Genomic DNA, 21,184 nt, shown 5'->3' on the forward strand with positions numbered 1-21,184 from the left:
CCCAAATCAATGAAAAGGTACAGAGAAGGTGACCAAATGCACTGAAGGAGACCATCAAAATGAGGCAGGTGGATGGAGAAGCAGAAGGAGAGGCATAGATGGGTGGCTCAGCAAAAAGAAATTCCTACCCCAAACCTTTCCCATGATCTTTACAACAGTTTGCCCCCCCACCTTTTTTACCTTGGGGTAAGAGAAAAGACCAAGGTGTCCTCTGGAAGTAACTTAACCCACATTCACTCCCCCACTCCTAACACCACAGTGTCATCCTAAAAAGGCATATTCAGAAGCCTTCTGAAGCCTACTGAGTGAGTCTTACTCCCATGGAAAGCATCTTTAGGATGGCACAGCTAGTTTTCCCAGGAGATCAAAAGAGTAACAAAATATGGGGTTTTACCCCCCCTTCCTTCAGCAGCACAGTGGGGATTCTAACCAGCGAGTACGGATCTTAGGGCTACAGTGGCTGCCTTTAATCTCAGGTCATCTTCTGATCCACGACTCTTGGCCCCAGAATCTGGATGCCGGATCAAGAGCATCCAAGCAAGTAAAAAAAAAAAAAAAAAGGAAATGCCTCTGAGCATGTGCAAGGGCTCTGAGCATGTGCAGGGTGCATTTTCCTCAACACCAGGCAGCCACAGCCAATCCCAAACATCTAACAGCAGGGGCAAGATTTTCTGCATCAAAGGGGATTGTTGGTTTGACACCTGGCACCTCTGCATAGAGAAACTAAGCAGCGGCTAATTCTGGATATAAAAAATAAGGAGTACATGCGGATGATCTCTTGCATGTGGAGCTGGAGACCATCAAAGACAGAGTCCCCCCCCCCCATCCTCTTAGGGCGGATGGAACAGCCTGGGCCCTGTATCCCCCTCCCCCTCCCCCAGCTGCCAGCCCAGGGGAATCTCAGTCCATCTGCCTCTCCATCCTTCAATCCTTTCCTCGTCTTTCAGCATCCTCCATAAGGGCCGGGGCTGAGTACAGACACCGCAGGGGGAGATGAAGACCACTTTGCCGGCAAAATATAAATAAATCACACCCCGCAGGCGATCACAAAGCCAGCCACTGTCATCTCGGCCTTGAAGCAGCCGCATCCCCCCCCCCCACCCCAATCTCTGGCTCTAGTCTAGGCAAAGGGGGGGAAGGATGCGGGGGGGGCAGAGAGCCACTCCAAGCCAGTCCAGATGGAGCAAATCCATCAACGCATCCTTCCTCGCAAGGACACCCCCTCTCTTTCCTTCCATTCCCTGAGACCAGGTAGAAGAAGGGTGGTGGTGGTGGTGGTGGTGGTGGTGGGGAGGTTGCTGTTAGGGGAAAGAAGGCAAACCCCCCCCCCCCAAGCACTCTACACCACCACAGGTCAAAAACGCAGGAGCCTACCTTGTGGCCCCTCCAGCCTCTGTCTGAGCGAGCTGGACCGAAATCCAAATGTTGGGGGGTGGGGGAGGCAGAGAAGGGGGAAGGAGGCGCACCCCTCCAGCAGCAGGAGCGCCAGGCTGCGCCAGCTCCTTTCGCCACTGATGCCTGGGAGGTTTCGCCTGGGATCTGCCCCTCTCCAGATGCCCAGTTCCCCCCCATCCCAACAATAAGCCCCCATGCAGAGCGTTGAGCGTCCAGATGGGGAAAATGCGCATCCAGAGAGCGGCGGGTCCAAGGCGAAACCTGCCAGGCATCAGCGGCCCGCAAAGCATCCTTTCCACGGGCTCATCCGGACCTCTTCCCCCCCCCCACCCCCACATCCCTCGCCATCGATCGCCCCAGATCTCCCCTCCCCAATGGTTCAGCCAGGATGCCCCCCCCTCTCCGATCTCCCCTTCTAACCCCGACCCCTCCCCACCCCCCGGGGTCCCCCCCCGTTACCTCGATCCGGCGGAGGCAACAAAAGCGGCCGCTCCTCCCCGGCCCCGTCAGCCGGCCAGGCCGGGCATCCTCCCCGGCCAAGGCGCGAGGGGCGCAAGGGGGAGGCGGAGGAGGGTCCCCGCCGCGCCAGCCCCGCCTCGGCCCTGGCGCAACTCGCACCCAGCGCCGGCTCCGGCTCTGCGGGCTGCTGGCCGGTCTGCCCGCCGCCCCCCCCTCCCCTCCCCTCCCCTCCCTCCAGCCGGTGTCACTCCGGGGACAGACACGCCCTGAGCCAGGGGGGACTTGGAGCGGCCTCGGGCAGAGCCGAGGACCAGCCTCTTAAAGGCGAAGCGCCCTTGTTTAGACGGTAATTCGCAGCGGGTAGCCGTGTCCGTCGCTCTGCGGGAGTAGGAAAGGGCAAGGGTCCAGGAGCGCCTTCACGACTCACCAAAATTGACCCGGCGCTTGCACAGGGGACCTTTACCTTTAACATTTACATACTTATGCTTGTCTGAATTCACTCTCCTCTACTTAAAGACAGATGGATGCACACTCTAGCTGTATCTGAAGAAGTGAGCGGTGGCTCGCGAAAGCTCACACCCTGCCAGAAAATATTTTTTAGTCTTTAAGGTGCTACTGGACTCTTGCCCTTTTCTACTACTGCAGACAGACTAACACGGCGACCCACTGTGAATGGCCACTTATGCATGGGAGGTTTTGCCTTGGATTTGCCACTCTCTAGATGCACACTTTCCTCCGTCCAAATTCTCACAACTCAAGCAATGGCCTCTTATAGAAAAGGGCAAGAGTCCAGTAGCACCTTAAAGACTAACAAAAATATTTTCTGGTAGGGTATGAGCTTTCGTGAGCCACAGCTCACTTCTTTCAGAACGAAAGCTCACACCCTACCAGAAAATATTTTTGCTAGCCGAAGGCTTTCACGGTCAGAGTTCATCGGTTCTTGTGGGTTGTCCGGGCTGTGTGACCGTGGTCTTGGTGTTTTCCTTTCCTGACCTTTCGCCAGCAGCTGTGGCCGGCGTCTTCGGAGGAGTAGCGCCAAAGGACAGCGTCTCTCAGGGTCAAGCGTGTAGGAAGAGTAATATAGTGTCAGAAAGGGGTAGGGTTTGAGCTGAATCATTGTCCTGCAAAAAGTATCCAAGGTAATGTGCTAATCATTGTCCTGTAGGTATCGAGATAATGTGCTAATCAGGGTGTGGTTCTTGTAGGTTATCCGGGCTGTGTAACCGTGGTCTTGGAATTTTCTTTCCTGACGTTTCGCCAGCAGCTGTGACAGGCATCTTCAGAGGAGTAACACTGAAGGACAGTGGTATGTTAATATGGAACTATTGTATCCTGAAGTGATCTGTTAATGTGTGAAATCCAAAGCTAATCCGCATGGCTATTGTGGACTGTCTGGAGGTTTCCAGGACAGGAGGCCAAGCCTTCTTAAACTTCGTTCCTCTGAAGATGCCTGGCTGCCACAGCTGAGGGCGAAACGTCAGGAAAGGAAAATACCAAGACCGCGGTCACACAGCCCGGATAACACGCAAGAACCAATGAACTCTGACTGTGAAAGCCTTTGACTAACAAAAAATATTTTTTCTGGCAGGGTTATGAGCTTTCGTGAGCCACAGCTCACTTCTTCAGATACAGCTAGAATGTGAATCCATCTGTCTTTAAGTAGAGGAGAGTGAATTCAGACAAGCATTAGTATGTAAATGTTAAAGGTAAAGGTCCCCTGTGCAAGCGCCGCGTCATTCCTGACCCATGGGGTGACGTCCCATCCCAACATTTCCAAGGCAGACTTTTGTTTACGGGGTGGTTTGCCAGTGCCTTCCCCAGTCATCTTCCCTTTACCCCCAGCAAGCTGGGTACTCATTTTACCGACCTCGGAAGGATGGAAGGCTGAGTCAACCTTGAGCCGGCTACCTGAAACCAACTTCCGTTGGGATCGAACTCAGGTCGTGAGCAGAGCTTTTGACTGCAGTACTGCAGCTTACCACTCTGTGCCACAGGGCTCTTATGTAAATGTTAACCGTATGTAAATGTGAATAGCAGGCATGATGGGATTAGGTGTGGTATGCAGAAGAGTCTGTGATGTCCAGGGGAGAGATTGACTATAGTCAATGCATTGACTTTTACCTGGGCTGAATAAAGACCTTGCATTCATGGCTCATTACCAATGCTGATTTCTCCACACCCATCTCTCCCCTGGACATCACAGACTCTTCTGCATGCCACACCTCATCCCATCACGCCTGCTATTCACATTTACATACTAATGCTTGTCTGAATTCACTCTCCTCTACTTAAAGACCAAGGGATTCACATTCTAGCTGTATCTGAAGAAGTGAGCTGTGGCTCACGAAAGCTCATACCCTACCAGAAAATATTTTTGTTAGTCTTTAAGGTGCTACTGGACTCTTGCCCTTGTTTAGATGAGACCCTGGCCATTGATGCACGGGAGGTTTTGCCTTGGATTTGCCACTCTCTGAATGCACATTTTTCCCAGCCGAATTCTCAGAATTCAACAATAAGCCCCCATGCAGAGTTTTGAAATCCAAGGCAAAACCTCCCATGCGTTTTCACCCAGGGTTGCTGCATTCCCAAGCGGTTTAAATCTGTTCCTAATGGAAACGGCAGCACCTGAGAACAGGAGCGGAGCCCGCTGGATCAGGCCGGGGGTCCTTTCGGCCCAGCATACTGTTTCAAAGAGCGGCCGAGCGGTTCCCCTGGAAGTAGGGTTGCCAACCGCCAGGTGCTAGCTCTGAAACTTGGTGGGATGTCACTCATGATTGGAATATTAAGATTGAGGGGTACAACTTGTTTAAAAGGGATAGACAGATAAGGAAGGGGGGAGGAGTAGCACTGTATGTCAAAGATGTGTACACTTGTGAAGAAGTACATGAATCTGAGCATGGTAGTGCAGTCGAGACTCTATGGGTAAACATAAAAGGAATAAGAAATAATTGTGATATTCTGGTGGGGGTCTGCAATCGACCAGGCAGAGGACTTGGATGGAATGCTCCTAGACCAGATCACAAAGTTCTCAAAGAGAAGGGACATGGTGGTCATGGGAGATTTTAATTACCGGGATATCTGTTGAAGTCCAACGCTGCTAAAAATGCAAGATCCAATAAATTCCTGACTTGTCTTGCTGACAACTTTCTATTCCAGAAGGTGGACAGGGAAACAAGGGGGTCTGCTATCTTAGACTTGATTCTCACCAACAGGGAAGAACTGGTCGATGAGGTTAAAGTAGTAGGCACCCTGGGTAGTAGTGACCACGTACTCTTGGAATTTACAATCTTGGGGAAAGGAAAACCTGTACGTAGTTAGACATATAGGTTGGACTTTAAAAGAGCAAATTTTAACAAACTTAACCTTATGCTAGGTAGAATCCCATGGTCGGAAATACTTAAGGAGAAGGGAGTTCAAGAAGGGTGGGCGTTTCTTAAAAATGAAATACTGAAGGCGCAATCCCAAACCATTCCTATGAGAAAGAAAAATGGGAGGAGCCTAAAGAGGCCAGGGTGGCTCCATAAACAGCTTTTTAAAGAGTTGAGGAATAAAAACGACTCATTTAGGAAGTGAAAGGAGGGCCTTATAACCAAAGAGGAATATAAGCAAATAACTAGTGCTCGTAGGGAGAGTGTTAGGAAAGCTAAAGCTCAGTATGAACTTAGGCTAGCGAGAGATGCTAAACGCAACAAAAAAGGGTTCTTTTCCTATGTACAGAGTAGGAGTAAGAACAAGGACAAGATATGCCCATTGCATGGACCAGAAAGTGAAATTGTAACAGGAGATGAAGAGAGGGCAGAACTCCTCAATTCCTACTTTTCCTCAGTCTTTTCTCGTGAGGGAAGTGGTGCTCAACATGGCCTAAACAGAACATGTGATGAGGGAAGGGATTTGCAGCCTAGAATTGGCATTGGGGTAGTGAACAAATCTGGTTTCTTTAAATGAAACAAAATCCTCTGGGCCAGATGAATTGCACCCAAGGGTACTCAAATATCATGCAGATGTAATTTCTGAACCTCTGTCCATTATTTTTGAAAAGTCTTGGCAAACATGTGAGGTACCAGATGATTGGAGGTGGGCAAATGTTGTCCCCATCTTCAAGAAGGGGAAAAAGGAGGATCCGGGTAACTACCAACCCATCAGCTTGACTTCTATATCAGGAAAAGTGTTCAAACAAATCATCAAACAGTCAGTCCTTGAGCATTTAGAAAGGATGGATCTGATAACTAAGAGCCAGCACAGGTTTCTCAAGAACAAGTCATGTCAGACTAATCTTATCTCCTTTTTTTGATAAAGTTACTACCTTGCTGGATCAGGAGAATGCGGTAGACATAGTTTATCTAGATTTCAGTAAGGCTTTTGATAAGGTTCCACATAGTATTCTAGTTGACAAATTGGGACAATGTGGTTTAGATCCTATTATTGTTAGATGGATCTGCAACTGGTTGACAGATCGTACCCAAAGAGTGCTAGTTAATGGTTCCTCATCCACTTGGAGAGAAGTGACTAGTGGAGTTCCTCAGGGATCTGTGCTGAGCCCTGTGTTGTTCAACATCTTTATAAATGATTTGGATGAAGGAATAGAGAGGATGCTTATTCAGTTTGCAGATGATACTAAATTGGGAGGGGTAGCAAAGCCAAGATGCAGGATGATCTTGACAGGCTGGAGAAGTAGGCTAGAACTAAAATGCACTTCAACAAAGACAAATGTAAAGTTCTGCATTTAGGTAGGAAAAATCAAATGAATAATTATAGGATGGGGGAGACTTGTCTGAGCAGTAGTGAGTGTGAAAAGGATCTTGGGGTCTTAGTAGACCAAACACTGAACATGAGTCAGCAGTGTGATGCTGTAATTAAAAAGGCAAACGCAGTCTTGGGCTGCATCAACAGAGGTATAGTGTCTAGATCACGCAAAGTGATGGTATCGCTTTACTCCGCTCTGGTTAGACCTCAGCTAGAGTACTGTGTTCAGTTTTGGGCACCACAATTTAAAAAAGATGTAGACAAGCTAGAACGTGTCCAGAGAAGGGCAACAAAGATGGTGAGGGGTCTGGAGACCAAGTCCTATGAGGAAAGGTTGAAGGAGCTGGGTATGTTTAGCCTGAAGAGGAGAAGACTGAGAGGGGATATGATAACCATCTTCAAGTACTTGAGGGGCTGTCATATTAAGGATGGTGCCGAGTTGTTTTCTGTTGCCCAAGAAGGTCGGACCAGAACCAACGGGTTGAAATTAAATCAAAAGAGTTTCTGTCTAGACATTAGGAAGAATTTTCTAACAGTTAGAGCTGTTCCTCAGTGGAACAGGCTTCCTCGGGAGGTGGTAAGCTCTCCTTCCCTAGAGGTTTTTAAGAAGAGGTTAGATGGCCATCTGTCAGCAATGCTGATTCTGTGACCTTAGGCAGATGATGAGAGGGAGGGCATCTTGGCCATCTTCTGGTCACTAGGTGTGGGGGGAGGTAGTTGTGAATTTCCTGCATTGTGCAGGGGGTTGGACTTGATGATCCTGGTGGTCCCTTCCAACTCTATGATTCTATGCTATTACAACTGATCTCCAGCTGATAGGGATCAGTTCCCCTGGAGAAAATGGCTGCTTTGGACTCTATGGCATACTGTTTCAAAGAGCGGCCAAGCAGTTCCCCCTGGAAGCAGGGTGGCCAACCTCCAGGTACTAGCTTGAGATCTCCTGCTATTACATCTGATCTCAAGCCAATAGAGATCAGTTCCCCTGGAGAAAATGGCTGCTTTGGATATTGGACTCTATGGCATTGAAGTCCCTTCTCTCCTCAAACCCCACCCTTCTCAGGCTCTGCCCCCAAAAACCCCACCGGTGGTGAAGAGAGACCTGGCAACCCTACCTGGAAGGCTGCAGAAACAGGGCATAGAAGCTGAGGCCCTTGAAAACCCTATGGGGTTGCCATAAGTTGGTGGTGACTAGATAGCACTTTCCACCACCCTCACCATGCTTATGGCAAATCAAAGAGAAATTTAAAGCCCTGTTAGGCATGCTGAAAGATCAACACAGAAATATATTAAATGAACATGACAAAATAAAGAAAAGATGGGAACAATATACCAAAGAACCATTCAGAGGAGATGAAAGGATGACAGAGTCCAAGAAGAAACGTTTGAAGACGAACCTACAGTTTTAGAAAGTGAAGTGAAACCTGCATTGAGAGCAATAGGGAGAAACGAATCACAAGGAGTAGATGAGATACCAACAGAGCTATTCCACACCACGTCAGAAACAGAGTCCATCAAAATCTTAACAAGAGGATGCCAACACATATCAAAAACAAAACAATGGCTGGAAACGGTCAATTTACATTCCAGGTCCGAAAAAAAGGAGTCAAGGGCTGCAGCAACTATTGGACCATTGCATTAATTTCTCACATGAGTAAAGGGATGCTAAAAATCTTACAACAAAGACTGTTACCGAATATGGAACAAGAAATGCCAGGTGTTCAAGCTTGATTCAGAAAAGGAAGAGACACTGGAGACCATGTTGCAAATTTACAGTGGTTACTGGAGCATATGAGAGAATTTCGGAAGAAAATTAGTTTGTGTTTCATAGATTACAGCACAGTTTTTGACTGTGTGGATCATGAAAAGTTACGGTTGGTTTTAAAAGAGATGGGTGTGGCACAACATCTGATTGTTTTGATGGACAATCTGTTCTCTGGACAAGAGGCTACTGTTAGGACAGACTATGGCAAAACAGAATGGTTTCTAATTGGCAAAGGTGTCAGACAAAGATGTATTTTATCTCCCTATCTTTTCAATCTCTCTCTTCAAACTCTCTCAGCCCCACCTACTTCACAAGGTGCCTGTTGTGGGGAGGGGAAGGGAAGGCGTTTGTAAGCTGCTTTGAGTTTCCTTAAGCTAAAGAAAAGTGGGGTATAAGACCCAACTCTTTTTCTTCTTAATGATAGGTTATTTTGGAGGTTATTAATTCATAGGGTCATCTTAGGTTGGAAGCAACTCAACAGCACTTCACACACACGTGCTCATACCCATGACTTTCACTGGCAGGTAATTCTCCACCTTAATTGCTTGGTAAAGAAGTATTCCCTTTTGTCTGTCCTGAACCTGTTTCCCAACAATTTCATTGAGTGTCCCAAATTCTAATATTATTGGAGAGGAAGAGAAGAAAGAGCTCCTCCTATCTACTTTCTTCATCCCATACATAATTTAATAAACCTCACAGGGGTCCCCAACCTTTTTGAGCCTGTGGGCACATTCAGAATTTTGACACCGCATGGCGGGTGCAGACAGAAAATGGCTGTCACAAAATTGTTCCCGCAGGAGACAGAGCCAGCTATAAAATGGCCACTGCAGCTTGCCTTCAGTCATACATTGAAGATCCTTGTGCTGTGGTGGCAGCTGCTGCCAAAAGCAAAGCTTTAAAAATCTGCTCAGCCAATCAAATGTCCAATGGCCAATCAGAAGCTTTGGTGGGTGAAAGCCCAACCTGGCCCAACCCACTTTCTACAAACACTTGGTGGGCACCAGGAAAGGTGTTGTCAGGTACCATGGTGGCCACAGGCACTATAATGGGGACCCGTGCTTTATCATGTCTCCCCTTATCTGGATTTTTTCCTAGACTAAAAAGATTGAGTCTTCATCAGGATTCAACATGGATGTACGAACAATCAACATATGAACAAGCTACGTAGCAGTCTATGTGGAATCCTGACGAAGACTCAGTCAAAACAGGGCTTTATCCGGATCTCTGTCTGTTCGTTCAAAGGGGTCAGGGACCATAGGTCTAATCTTGGAAGACATATGAGAACTACGTTCCTACTACACAGTCATTGCACCTTATGAAAATATTCACGTCATTACTGCTCCAGGATTATCTACGGTTGTGGACTTGAATCTCAGGAGTTTTGGACTTTGGACTTACCGTGTGGTCGTGCATTTTGGTTGCATTTGTATGTCTTTAGGAGTTGTGTTATATATGTCCTGTTAATTGAATGTGATAAATTATACCTGATATTTCTCTATGTGTGTGGGTCATAAACAGGCATAAACCTGCTGGGTCTTAATCTCAAAGGATATGTTCTTCCCCTGAACCAAGCCCAGCCCCTGCAAAGAATTCAGATTGAAGTGGTCTCCGGGGTTCAAATCAACATTCCCCCTAGGTGGAGGTGGAAAAGAAAAAGAGTTGACTCCAACCATCTTTTCCACTTGTTGAAAAGAGGAGATGGGGGGATTCCCATGGGTGGGGGAGCTATGGGATGTGACCTGCATGGATAAAAGCCGTGTGGAACAGGGTCTGTAGTCAGGAAGGCAATCAGGTGAGACTGAGCAAAATAGTTGGCTGGATCCAACCCAACGTGTTGGAAAGCACAGCTGCTCATGATGAATGCCCTCCATTGTCCAACCCAAGCCCTACTGGCTTACCATGGAGGGGGATCCCAGTGGGCTCATCTGCTGGTTCCTGAAGTGTCCAATACGACCTACCGTTAGGGTTGCCAACCTCCAGGTACTAGCTGGAGATCTCCTGCTATTACAACTAGTCTCCAGCTGATAGAGAGCAGTTCATCTGGAGAAAATGGCCACTTTGGCAATTGGACTCTATGGCATTGAAGTCCCTCCTCTCTCCAAACCCTGCCTTCCTCAGGCCCCACCCAAAAACCTCCAGGTATTTCCCAACCCGGAGCTGGCAACCATACCTACTGTTAAGGAGTGGGGTGCACCATAGAATGGAACGATGTAAGCCCTTGGTGGTTCCAGCAGCTTCCCCTGTCCCCTGAACTTGTAACCATGTCGTAGAAGGACCCTCTTCCCCAAATTTGCCAAAACCTAGCAAAAATATGAGAGCTTCTCAAGTTGCAGGTTTCTGGCTTTTGACTTGCATTGCAGGAAGCCATTGTTTCTGCACCAACGCTCCCACCATCCCTCCTTGCAAACCCCAGCAGTTTCCTTTCCTCCGGCTATCCTTCGTAGAGCCCCAGTGGGATCAGTTCTGCTGCGGTACCCAAGATGATTAGTAGACGCAGCAAGCCCTTGGTGTTCAGAAAGCAAGGCCACAATTCAGTTAGTGGTATTGATTCTCAATCCAGTCCTAAGCACTATGGCTAAGATACCGCTAAAGCCAGTTGTGACATATGCTGAGATCCTATGTGCGCTTGGTTGGGAGCAAGATCTATTGAAACCAGTGGGATTCAACATCCCATGTATTACGCATACAGCTAGGGTTGCCATCCTCCAGGTACTAGCTGGAGATCTCCTGCTACTACAAGTGATCTCCAGCCGATAGAGATCAGTTCACCTGGAGAAAATGGCTGCTTTGCCAACTGGACTCTATGGCATTGAAATCCCTCCCCTCCCCAAACCCCACCCTCCTCAGGATCAGCGCCAAAAGCTTCCCACTGGTGGCAAAGAGGGACCTCGCAACCCTACATACAGCACAAGGTACGTGTGATCAAAGGTCACTTGAGGATATAAAATGGCATGTATGGCTTCACCCTCGGAAGTTACATGGATAGGGTCAGGGTACATGTCCCAGTGAAACCAATGGAAGATGTTAGTAGGAAATTATGCAAGCCCCATTGTTTTCCGCCTTGGGGAAAGGGGCAAAGCTCCTTAGGAGCTGACATGACCCCATGCTGGCGTATGTGCCACTTTACCATGACGCAAAGAGGCACCTATGCCAGTGTGGGGGCAAACAAGTCAGCGCCAGGGAGCAGCAGAGGTGCCCCGGCCTCCGCTGCCAATGCAGCCACGCCGGCAGGGAATTCCCAGAAGGGAAAGCCCACGCCAGTGTGGGGGAGCAGAACTTTATTAGAAAATGATTGTTAGAATATTTCACAATTTTAAGATAATTTTAAACCAGGGGTTGCTTTTTATTGAACTTATACCTTTATATGTACGGGCAGTCTGTGATTCTGTGGTGCAAAACTATTGAATCTGGAATTGTTGATGTGTTGGCATGTTACTGGTCAGTCGACAGTATTAATAAAGTTGAAAAAAAATTGATCTCCAGTGGTCAATCACAAGCTCTGCGTGGTAAGAGCCCCACATGATCCCACGCACTTTCGAAAAACACTTGGACACCAGGAAAGGTGTTGGTGGGTAACCATAGTGCCCATGAACACCATACTAGGGATCCTTGCAATGCACAATTATATGGTAATATATCCTTGCGCTTGGGGAGGGGCTGTGGCTCAGTGGTAGACCATCTGCTTGGCATGCAGAAGGTCCCAGGTTCAATCCCTGGCAACTCCAGTTAAAGGGACTAGGCAAGTACATGATGTGAAAGACCTCTGCCTGAGACCCTGGAGAGCTGCTGCCAGTCAGAGTAGACAGTGCTGACTCTGATGGACCAAGGGTCTGATTCAGTATAAGGCAGCTTCATGTGTTCAAACAACCAAAGTGCAAAGGCTGTCAATCACTTAGGATTTTTTTTAGTTGATAAACACCTGCCTTTTAACTTTAGTAACTGATCCATCAATCAAGTAGAAATAAATCTGCATATTAGTAGAGCCACAGCATAGGATTCCGTGGACTGCCAAAAAAACAAATCAGTGGGTTATAGATCAAATCAAGCCTGAACTGACCCTAGAAGCTAAAATGACTAAACTGAGCCTATCGTATTTTGGTCATGTCAAGAGACGACAAGAGTCACTGGAAAAGACAGTCATGCTAGGAAAAGTTGAGGGCAGCAGGAAAAGAGGAAGACCCAACAAGAGATGGATTGACTCAATAAAGGAAGCCACAGCCTTCAATTTGCAAGATCTGAGCAAGGCTGTCAAAGATAGGACATTTTGGAGGACTTTCATTCATAGGGTCGCCATGAGTCGGAAGCAACTTGACGGCACTTAACACACACACACACACACAGCATAGGCACCTTTCCAAGATGCAGAAGGAAGGAATCTAACCAAAAGCCACCTCATCACTAGATGGGACGACCCAATTGGTCTCTTTTGAAATACCCAATAAATATTTTAAACAAATAAATAGCGCTAAGACTGAGCTCTGATGCAGGAACTTCCTGGTTCAAACTGAGCTTTGCCATCATGAGCTCGCTAGGAACATTTAAGCAAAGCACCCTCCCCTTCACAACAGACCAAGCCCTATGAGGAAAGGCTGAGGGAGTTGGGAATGTTTAGTCTGGAGAAGAGGAGGCTGAGGAGGGGCATGAGGGCAGGGAGCTGTTCCTGTTGGCAGCAGAGGTTAGGACACACAATAATGGGTTTAAATTGTGGGCGGAAAGGTTGGATATTAGGAAACAATTGTTTACAGTAAGAGTTGTTCAACAGTGGAATCAGCTACCCAGGGAGGTGGTGAGCTCTCCCTCACTGGCAGTTTTTAAGCAGAAGCTGGACAAGCACTTGTCAGGGATGCTCCAGTCCAAGCTGATCCTGCATTATTAAGCAGGGAGTTGGACTAGATGGCCTGTATGGCCCCTTCCAACTCTATGATTCTATGATATGGAGTAATAATACAGATCTTCTTTGCTTTTTTTGTTGTAAGAATTAATGGAATAATTTATATGAAGGACTTTGACCAAAGCCAAAACAGCCTAAAAAACTAGCGCCCAGTCTTCAAGTACATATCTAATTCACAGCTCCACCGACTATGATTTCCCCCTACTGATTAACCAACTAGAGCTTATTTGATTACCTTATTAAACCTTGAAGCTCTACTAAATATTATTATTTGCTGTTCAGTCTTAAATATTGCAATTTACTATCCCTAAGTAAGGGACTGGAAAAGGTGGTGGCTTCTCAGCATCCAGGTGTTTCTGGATGAAGCTGATTATCAAGATTAATTTCAATCAATCTGGCTTCCGTTCTTGGCATGGCATGGCAGCCCACCTTGCTCAAGCTGACAGATGGTCCATATTGGTCTACTGATTGCATCCCTGTTTCTTCTCCTGGACTTCTCAGGTGTCTGACATCATCTTGGTATCTTTCTGGTTCATCTAGCAGGACCATGTCTTGGTGGGAATAATGCTGAAGTAGTTCTGACCTTTCCTGGAGGCAAGGTCTCAGAAGATGACGCTGAGGCACTTTGGTCCTGCCCCTGGCTACTGGCCTGTGAAGTCCCTCAAGATTCCATCTGGTTCCCCATCCTGTCTCACACAAACATGCTGGAAGAAATCATCTCGAAGGCTGCAGGAAAAGCAACATGTGGATGACAGTAACTCTACCTGTCATTTACATCCAACTTCAGAGAAGTGCTGGCAGTACTGAAACGGTGCAAGGAGGCAGCAAAAGACTGGATGAAATTACAAACTTAATCCGGAAAACATGGAAGTGTTGTGGGTTGGGGATGAAGCTGCTATGGGAAGAGGCATTCATCCTGGTCTGGAGGGGGCTGAATTCCCCCGGTGTGTGACCTCAATCTTGTATCAACCAGACTGGCCCTAAATGTGTTGCTGGCTTAATGCAAGATGCTTGGTTGACCTCTAAAGAGAGCCAACGTGGTGTAGTGGTTAAGAGCGCTGGAGTCTGATCTGGAGAACCGGGTTTGATTCCTCACTCTTCCACATGAGCGGCGGAGGCTAATCTGGTGAACTGGAATTGTTTCCCCACTCCTACACACGCCAGCTGAGTGACCTTGGGCAAGTTACAGCTCTCTTAGAGCTCTCTCAGCCCCACCCCTCACAGGGTGTCTGCTGTGAGGAGGGGAAGGTGATTGTAAGCCGATTTGATTCTCCCTTAAGTGGTAGAGAAAGTCAGCATATAAAAACCAACTCTTCTTCTTCTAAAGCCCAAATGGTTTTGGTCCAAAGTATCTGAAAGGGCCTCCTCCACCCATATATATTTGCTCCGTAATCATCTGAGGGGGCGAGGCTATGGAAACCCACAGTGCAACAGGTATGGTTGGTGAAGATCCACACAAAAGCCTTCCCAGCGTGACTTTGAAACTCTCTTCCCCAGGAATTGCATTTAACCCTCTTGCCAAAGGCCTTCCTGCCATCAACCTTTCCACTCAAAACGGCCTTTGATCAAAAATCCTGATTCCTGGCTTTAACGATAATTGTGTGCCGTCATGTCGCAACTGATTCATGGCAACCCCGGGACTATGGGTTTTTCAAGGCAAGAGATGAGGAAAGGTGGCTTGCTGTTGCTTTCCTCTGCATAGCACCCCAGTCTTCCTTGGTGGTCTCCCATCCAAGCACTAACCCTGGCCAGCCCTGCTTAGCTTCCACGCTCAGATGAGATCAGAACATACGACCATAAGCCATGCTGGATCAGACCAAGGACCATCAAGTCCAGCAGTCTGTTCACACTGTGGTCAACCAGGTGCCTCTAGGAAGCCCACAAACAAGACAACTGCAGCAGCACCATCCTGCCTGTCTTCCACAACACCTAATATATTCGGCATGTTCCTCTGATCCTGGAGAGAATAGCTATGCTGTCATAAGGCTAGGCTGAGCTACCAGGCTGCTACATTCCTAGTTTTAGTCCCTTTAAAAATGTTTTAATGTATTTATGACTGCATTTTGTACTTTTGTTGGGAGCAACCAGGGTGTAATTTTAGAGAAAGTTGGCATAGAAATAATCCTAATAATAAAAACCAAACACAAATTCTGGGATACTGTAATTAACAAAATTAGTTGTACGTTGGATCTTAGACTTCCAGTTGCTCCCAAAGACATTCTCTTAGGTTTTAGTCTCAATTGTGTGAAAAATGAGCACTCAAATAGGGCTCTTGTTTTAATTTTGGCAGCTAAAATGCTTATAGGAAAGAACGGGGAGTCCACTGAAAATCTGAATATTAAAACTTGGCTGAAAAGACTGGCAAATTGAAAAGCTGTCAAGAGTGTGAAATAATATGTTTGAAAGATGTTAAAAAACATAAAAGGGGGGAAGGTGGCATGGTATAGCCTGATCTTGTCAGATCTCGGAAGCTAAGCAGGGTTGGTACTTGGAAGGGAGACCTCCAAGGAAGACTCTGCAGAGGAAGGCTAATGGCAAACCACCTCTACTTCTCACTTGCCTTGAAAGTCCCTTGCTGGGGTCGCCATAAGTCGGCTGCAACTTAATAACATTTTACACACAAAGAGAAGCATAAATCTACCTTTCCATCTTACCTGGCATCCTTTCCTTGATTTTTGGCAACAAACGTTGAGCCTATCCTGGACTGAAAAGAGATCTGGGATTCTTGACTCATTACCAATGCTAATTTCTCCACCCCTACTATCCCTCTACGAGCCCCATGGCGCAGAGTGGTAAGCTGCAGTACTGCAGTCCAAGCTCTGCTCACGTCCTGAGTTCGATCCCAACGGAAGTCGGTTTTAGGTAGCCGGCTCAAGGTTGACTCAGCCCTCCATCCTTCCGAGGTCGGTAAAATGAGTATCCAGCTTGCTGGGGGTAAGGGGAGATGACTGGGGAAGGCACTGGCAAACCACCTCGTAAACACAGTCTGCCTAGTAAACGTCGGGATGTGACATCACCCCATGGGTCAGGAATGACCCGGTGCTTGCACAGGGGACCTTTACCTTTTTACCTACTATCCCTCTGCATATTAAACCTAATCCAATCACAACTTCTAATGTCATTTACTTGCTTTTGACATTTACATCGCCATTGTGTGTCTAATTCACTCTTCTCTACTTAAGGACTCACATTCTAGCTGAAGAAGTAAGCGGTGGCTCACGAAAGCCCATACCCTGCCAAATGTTGTTAAGTCTTTAGGGTGCTACTGGACTCTTGCTCTTTTCTAAAGCTGAGTCTAAGTTTGCCTGTATTCATTGGTTATAATACGTTCTAGATTTTCATCCTTCTAATATTATTACACATAATAATAAACATACAAATGATTTTAAAAGGAAAAACTTTTCTTCTGTCCTTAAACTCTGGAGTTTTTTGCACCCACGTTTAGCAAGGCACGTTGATTTCTACGGAGCTTTCCGGGCACTCCAGCACAGGACTTCCACATTCCAATTGGCCTGACATGTATATCCCCCACTGCCTGCCTTCTTAAGCATTACAGGAATGCCAGTGGTGTTTTGTTCTGAGTGCTAATGTGTTCGGGACTGCGTGCCAACCCTCCCATCTCGCCCTTCCCCGACACCCAAGGGAAACAAATGTGTGTCACGCTTTGTTTTTGGTAGTGGTGGGTCTCACCTTTGCTCGGAAAACTGCCGACAGCTCGAGCCACCGTGAAAGCCTGGCGGTTGGCACACTCAATTATTTAAAGCACCCAATAAAGAAATTAAATGCGAGCCACGCAGGAGAGGCAAGAAAGCACAGCGCGAGAGGAGAGCCAGAAATAGCCATGGCCACTTCCTGCTACGCCACTGCCGTTATGAGTCACCTGCATCCTGGTGCCGTGTTACCTTTAGTGATGCTTTAGGGAAAACGCAACCCCGTTTGTGACAACAGGCAGGGGCCCTAAGCAGGTGTGCATGCAAAGCCTGCTCTCGAGCAGCGGGCAAGGAGCTGCTGATCGCCTCGCCGCCACGGCTGCTTCAGGCAGCCTCGGATCAGACAGCTGTTTTGTTTTGGGCTCTGCTTCTCCCAGAGGGCCCCGCCGCTACCATCTCCCCAGGGAGACACCAACATATAGTCATGACGCCGTGTTTGTTTCAAAATTAGAGTCTTCATTCAAAATTAGAGTCTGATCTTTGGCAGGGCTCTCTGTACAAATGAGCTCGAGAGAGAGATGGCCGCTCAAGATCCCACCATGCTGCTGTGTTGGGGTGGGGGGGGGAAATGGACGAAAAGACAGTGCCCCGAGACACAAAAATCCACGAGAACTGAAGAAGTTAGAGGAAGGGAACTTTTTCATGTCTAGTTTGGGGTGTGGGGGGTGATTGTAATCCCCTGCCCTCTGTACTATGCAGGTGGGAGGAGCCTAATACTGTTGTGGAGGTCAGATGTTCAGAAAGGTGTCTCTTTCTAAATCAAGCATTGGCTACACACCGCCTCGGCAAAGGGCTGATGAGAAGCAGCGACAGCATAGCAGAAAGTCTAGGTCCTGCCCTACAACCTCCGTAACAAAGCTTTTGGGAAGGGGGAGAGAAGATGAGCTTTCAGGTAGAAGGTACCACAGCGAGGCCATCTGTGTTGGAGAAATACGACCAGAGCAACTTCCTGGCAGGAAATCTGGCTCTTCCGGACACCAGGCTAGTAGGGAACCTCCCAAAATCAGCAAGGAGGACGGCAACACTAAGACTGGACTCTGGATCTTAGCCTGAGGAAGGGCAGGAGGTCCCCTGAAGCCACCCCAGACCACAAACCAGTTCAAATAATGACCGAAAGAATGACGAATGAGAGTACATGGACGCTGGATGGCCAGGGCACCGGCCAACTTGGCCAGGACCTACCTCCCAAGCATCCAGGGCTCCCCCTCACCATGGCCACTTCTTTTTGGCCCTCCCATCCATCACAGAGTTTAGCCACTACCCTGCCTCCGATCTCAATCCAACCCTTCTCACCAGGCCATTGCATGGAGATGCGCAGCGAGAGGCCCGGCGGCTGAGAACACCCGGCAAACACGAGACAGAGGAACGGAACGGATCTCGGCACCTACTCCTTGCCCGTGAAGCCTACCAGCCTCGCAGGACGCATCCAGCCACACGCCCCGCTGGCCCAGGCTGGTCCTAACCTAGAGGAGGGATCCCGGGGCCAATTGTCCTAGCTAGCTAGCTAGCGGTAAGGATGGCTCCAGACAGTCCATAAGAGCTGAAGCAGCGCCACAGTCCAGGTTACAGTCGCTGGTCTCTGCCGGTTGAATCCACTGGCGAGTCCTGCACTGGCGACGGGGCATCTGCAGAGGAAAGAAAGAAGCAGCCAGCATCAGACCAATTGGCACAGGGGTGTCAAACATAAAACCCGAGGGCTGGATCTGGCCCCCCAAGAGCTCTTATCTGGCCCATGAGCCAGCTGAGGCAGCCACCAACACCCCAGTCCTGATCTGGGCTGACGAGGCATGGCCCGGCCAAGTAACATTTATGTCATATCCAGCCCTCGTAACAATGGAGTTCGACACCCCTGAATCAGCAGATTCCAATCTAAAGTAGGGGTTTCTTGCCAGCTCTTTTCAATTACCTTTCCAAGGCAGGCGACGTTCCCCAGCCAGTGAACAAAATCAGGCAAAATTTGGATTTCTAATCATACGAAGTTGCCCAAGATCAAGGGGGAGTAGAATACCTACACAGAAGCTAAAGACAGAAACGCTGGAGATGGACGTATGGTTTGAAAAGTAAATTGTTGCTTGTTGGCTGCATCCACATGGAGATTTTTCCTCTGCCTCGGCTTCTAAACTGCAGCAGTTTTGGGAGCATCTACACAAGTTAGAGCGGTTCCTCAGTGGAACAGGCTTCCTTTGGAGGTGGTGAGCTCTCCTTCCCTGGAGGTTTTTAAGCAGAGGCTAAATGGCCACCTGTCAGCAATGCTGATTCTATGTCCTTAGGCAGATCCTGTGACGGAGGGCACCTTAGCCATCTTCTGGGCCTGGAGTAGGGGTCACTGGGTGTGTGTGTGGGGGGAGGTAGTTGTGAATTTCCTGCATTGTGCAGGGGGTTGGACTAGATGACCTTGGTGGTCCCTTCCAACACTATGATTCTAAAAATATGGTCCTGTAATTGTCCACTTTCCAAGCCTTCCTCGTCCTCTGTACATCCTCTCTCAATACCTGCTTTGGTCTTTCCAAAAAGCATGCAACTCTCTAACTCTTTTCATTGCAACTCTCTAATTCTTTTCTTTGCAGAGGTATGCAAAAAAAAGGGGGGCTTGAGTCTTTTTTTTTTTAATGAAAGCTGGGAACTCAGAGGAACTAGAAGATCATAGCAACTGGTGGTGGTGGTGGAAAGTGCCGTCAAGTCACAGCTGACTTATGGCAACTCTGAAGGGTTTTCAAGGCAAGAGACTAACAATATGGTTTGCCATTGCCTACCTCTGCATAACCATCTTGGTATTCCTTGGCAGTCTCACATGAACCAACGGGTTGAATGGTCGGGTTCTGGTCACATGGTCGGGTTCTGGTCACAACGGGTTCTGGTCACATGGTCGGACCAACGGGTTGAAATTAAATCAAAAGAGTTTCCGTCTAGACATTAGGAAGAATTTTCTAACAGTTAGAGCGGTTCCTCAGTGGAACAGGCTACCTTGGGAGGTGGTGAGCTCTCCTTCCCTGGAGGTTTTTAAGAAGAGGTTAGATGGCCATCTGTCAGCAATGCTGATTCTGTGACCTTAGGCAGATGATGAGAGGGAGGGCATCTTGGCCAACTTCTGGTCACTAGGTGTGTGGGGGAGGTAGCTGTGAATTTCCTGCATTGTGCAGGGGGTTGGACTTGATGACCCTGGTGGTCCCTTCCAACTCTATGATTCTATGAACACGTGAAGCTGCCTTATACTGAATCAGACCCTTGGTCCATCGAAGTCGGTATTGTCTACTCAGACCGGCAGCGGCTCTCCAGGGTCTCAGGCTGAGGTCTTTCACATCACCTACTTGCCTAGTCCCTTTAACTGGAGATGCCGGGGACTGAACCTGGGACATTCTGTATGCCAAGCAGATGCTCTTCTACTGATCCACAGCCCCTCCCCTAATAGTCTCCTACCTAAGTACTAATCAGGGCCGACCCCACTTAGTTTCTGAGATCTGACAAGATCAGGCTAGCCTGGACTGTTCAGGTCAGGGCAATTACTGATATTAAACTTCTGGCATCAGCAATTACTGATATTGAAAAACCTCTGAAAAAACCCTCCAGAGGCATGGTGAGGGGGGCGGAATGCAGGGGAAATGGGGGCTGATGGAAGAAACTGCACAGAACTCCCATGTGGACACTCGGTTGCCAGAGGTGATGATGGTGAAACGGAGAATCCTGACTGTGCGGATGCAGCTGTGGTGCAGATGCTGACTCTGCTTTCAGCACTGGTGAACAGGTTTTGTGGGATTTTGAATGGGCTGGGGGGTGGGGAAAAATCCTGCAAAACCTGTGTGACTCCATGCACTATTGATAGTGACATCTTCCCCAAACCTCTTCCATTCTCGACAATAATTATCTGTCTCCACCTTCATTTCTCCTTCAGGCTGCCTCGCTTCAACCAACATGCCCCTTCCTGCAAAGGAATTCGATCTCCCAGCTCAGAGCCTTACACAGCGCCATACTTCCCGGAGTGCAAAGTATTCACAGGGGCGTAATGACGCTGCACCGGCATATGGGTGTACCTGTGATCTGAGCCTCTTCCGGCTGGCTTGAAAAACAAGAACATGAACAGCCACGCCGGACCAGACTCAAGGCCCATCTAGTCTAGCATTCTGTTCACACAGCAGCCAACCAGCTGCCTCTAGGAAGCCCATAAACAGGAAGACTGCAACAACATCCTCCTGCCAGCGTGGTGTAGTGGTTAAGAGTGTGGTGCAG

The 21,184-nt window shown here is 48.1% G+C and overlaps 1 protein-coding gene across 1 annotated transcript in view; it reads right to left on the reverse strand.

Moving 5' to 3' along the window:
* Positions 1 to 2,098: 2,098 nt before the first annotated feature.
* The window catches only part of LOC130477347 (pleckstrin homology domain-containing family A member 3-like), a 44,908-nt gene continuing 25,822 nt past the window's right edge, over positions 2,099 to 21,184 (reverse strand). The window contains exon 8 of the mRNA XM_056849275.1: positions 2,099 to 2,232. Coding sequence (XP_056705253.1) covers positions 2,099 to 2,232 — 134 coding nt within the window. The remainder of the gene's footprint in view (positions 2,233 to 21,184) is intronic.

The sequence above is a fragment of the Euleptes europaea genome, chromosome 1, assembly GCF_029931775.1.
Source record: "Euleptes europaea isolate rEulEur1 chromosome 1, rEulEur1.hap1, whole genome shotgun sequence".
Taxonomy (NCBI): Eukaryota; Metazoa; Chordata; class Lepidosauria; order Squamata; family Sphaerodactylidae; genus Euleptes; species Euleptes europaea.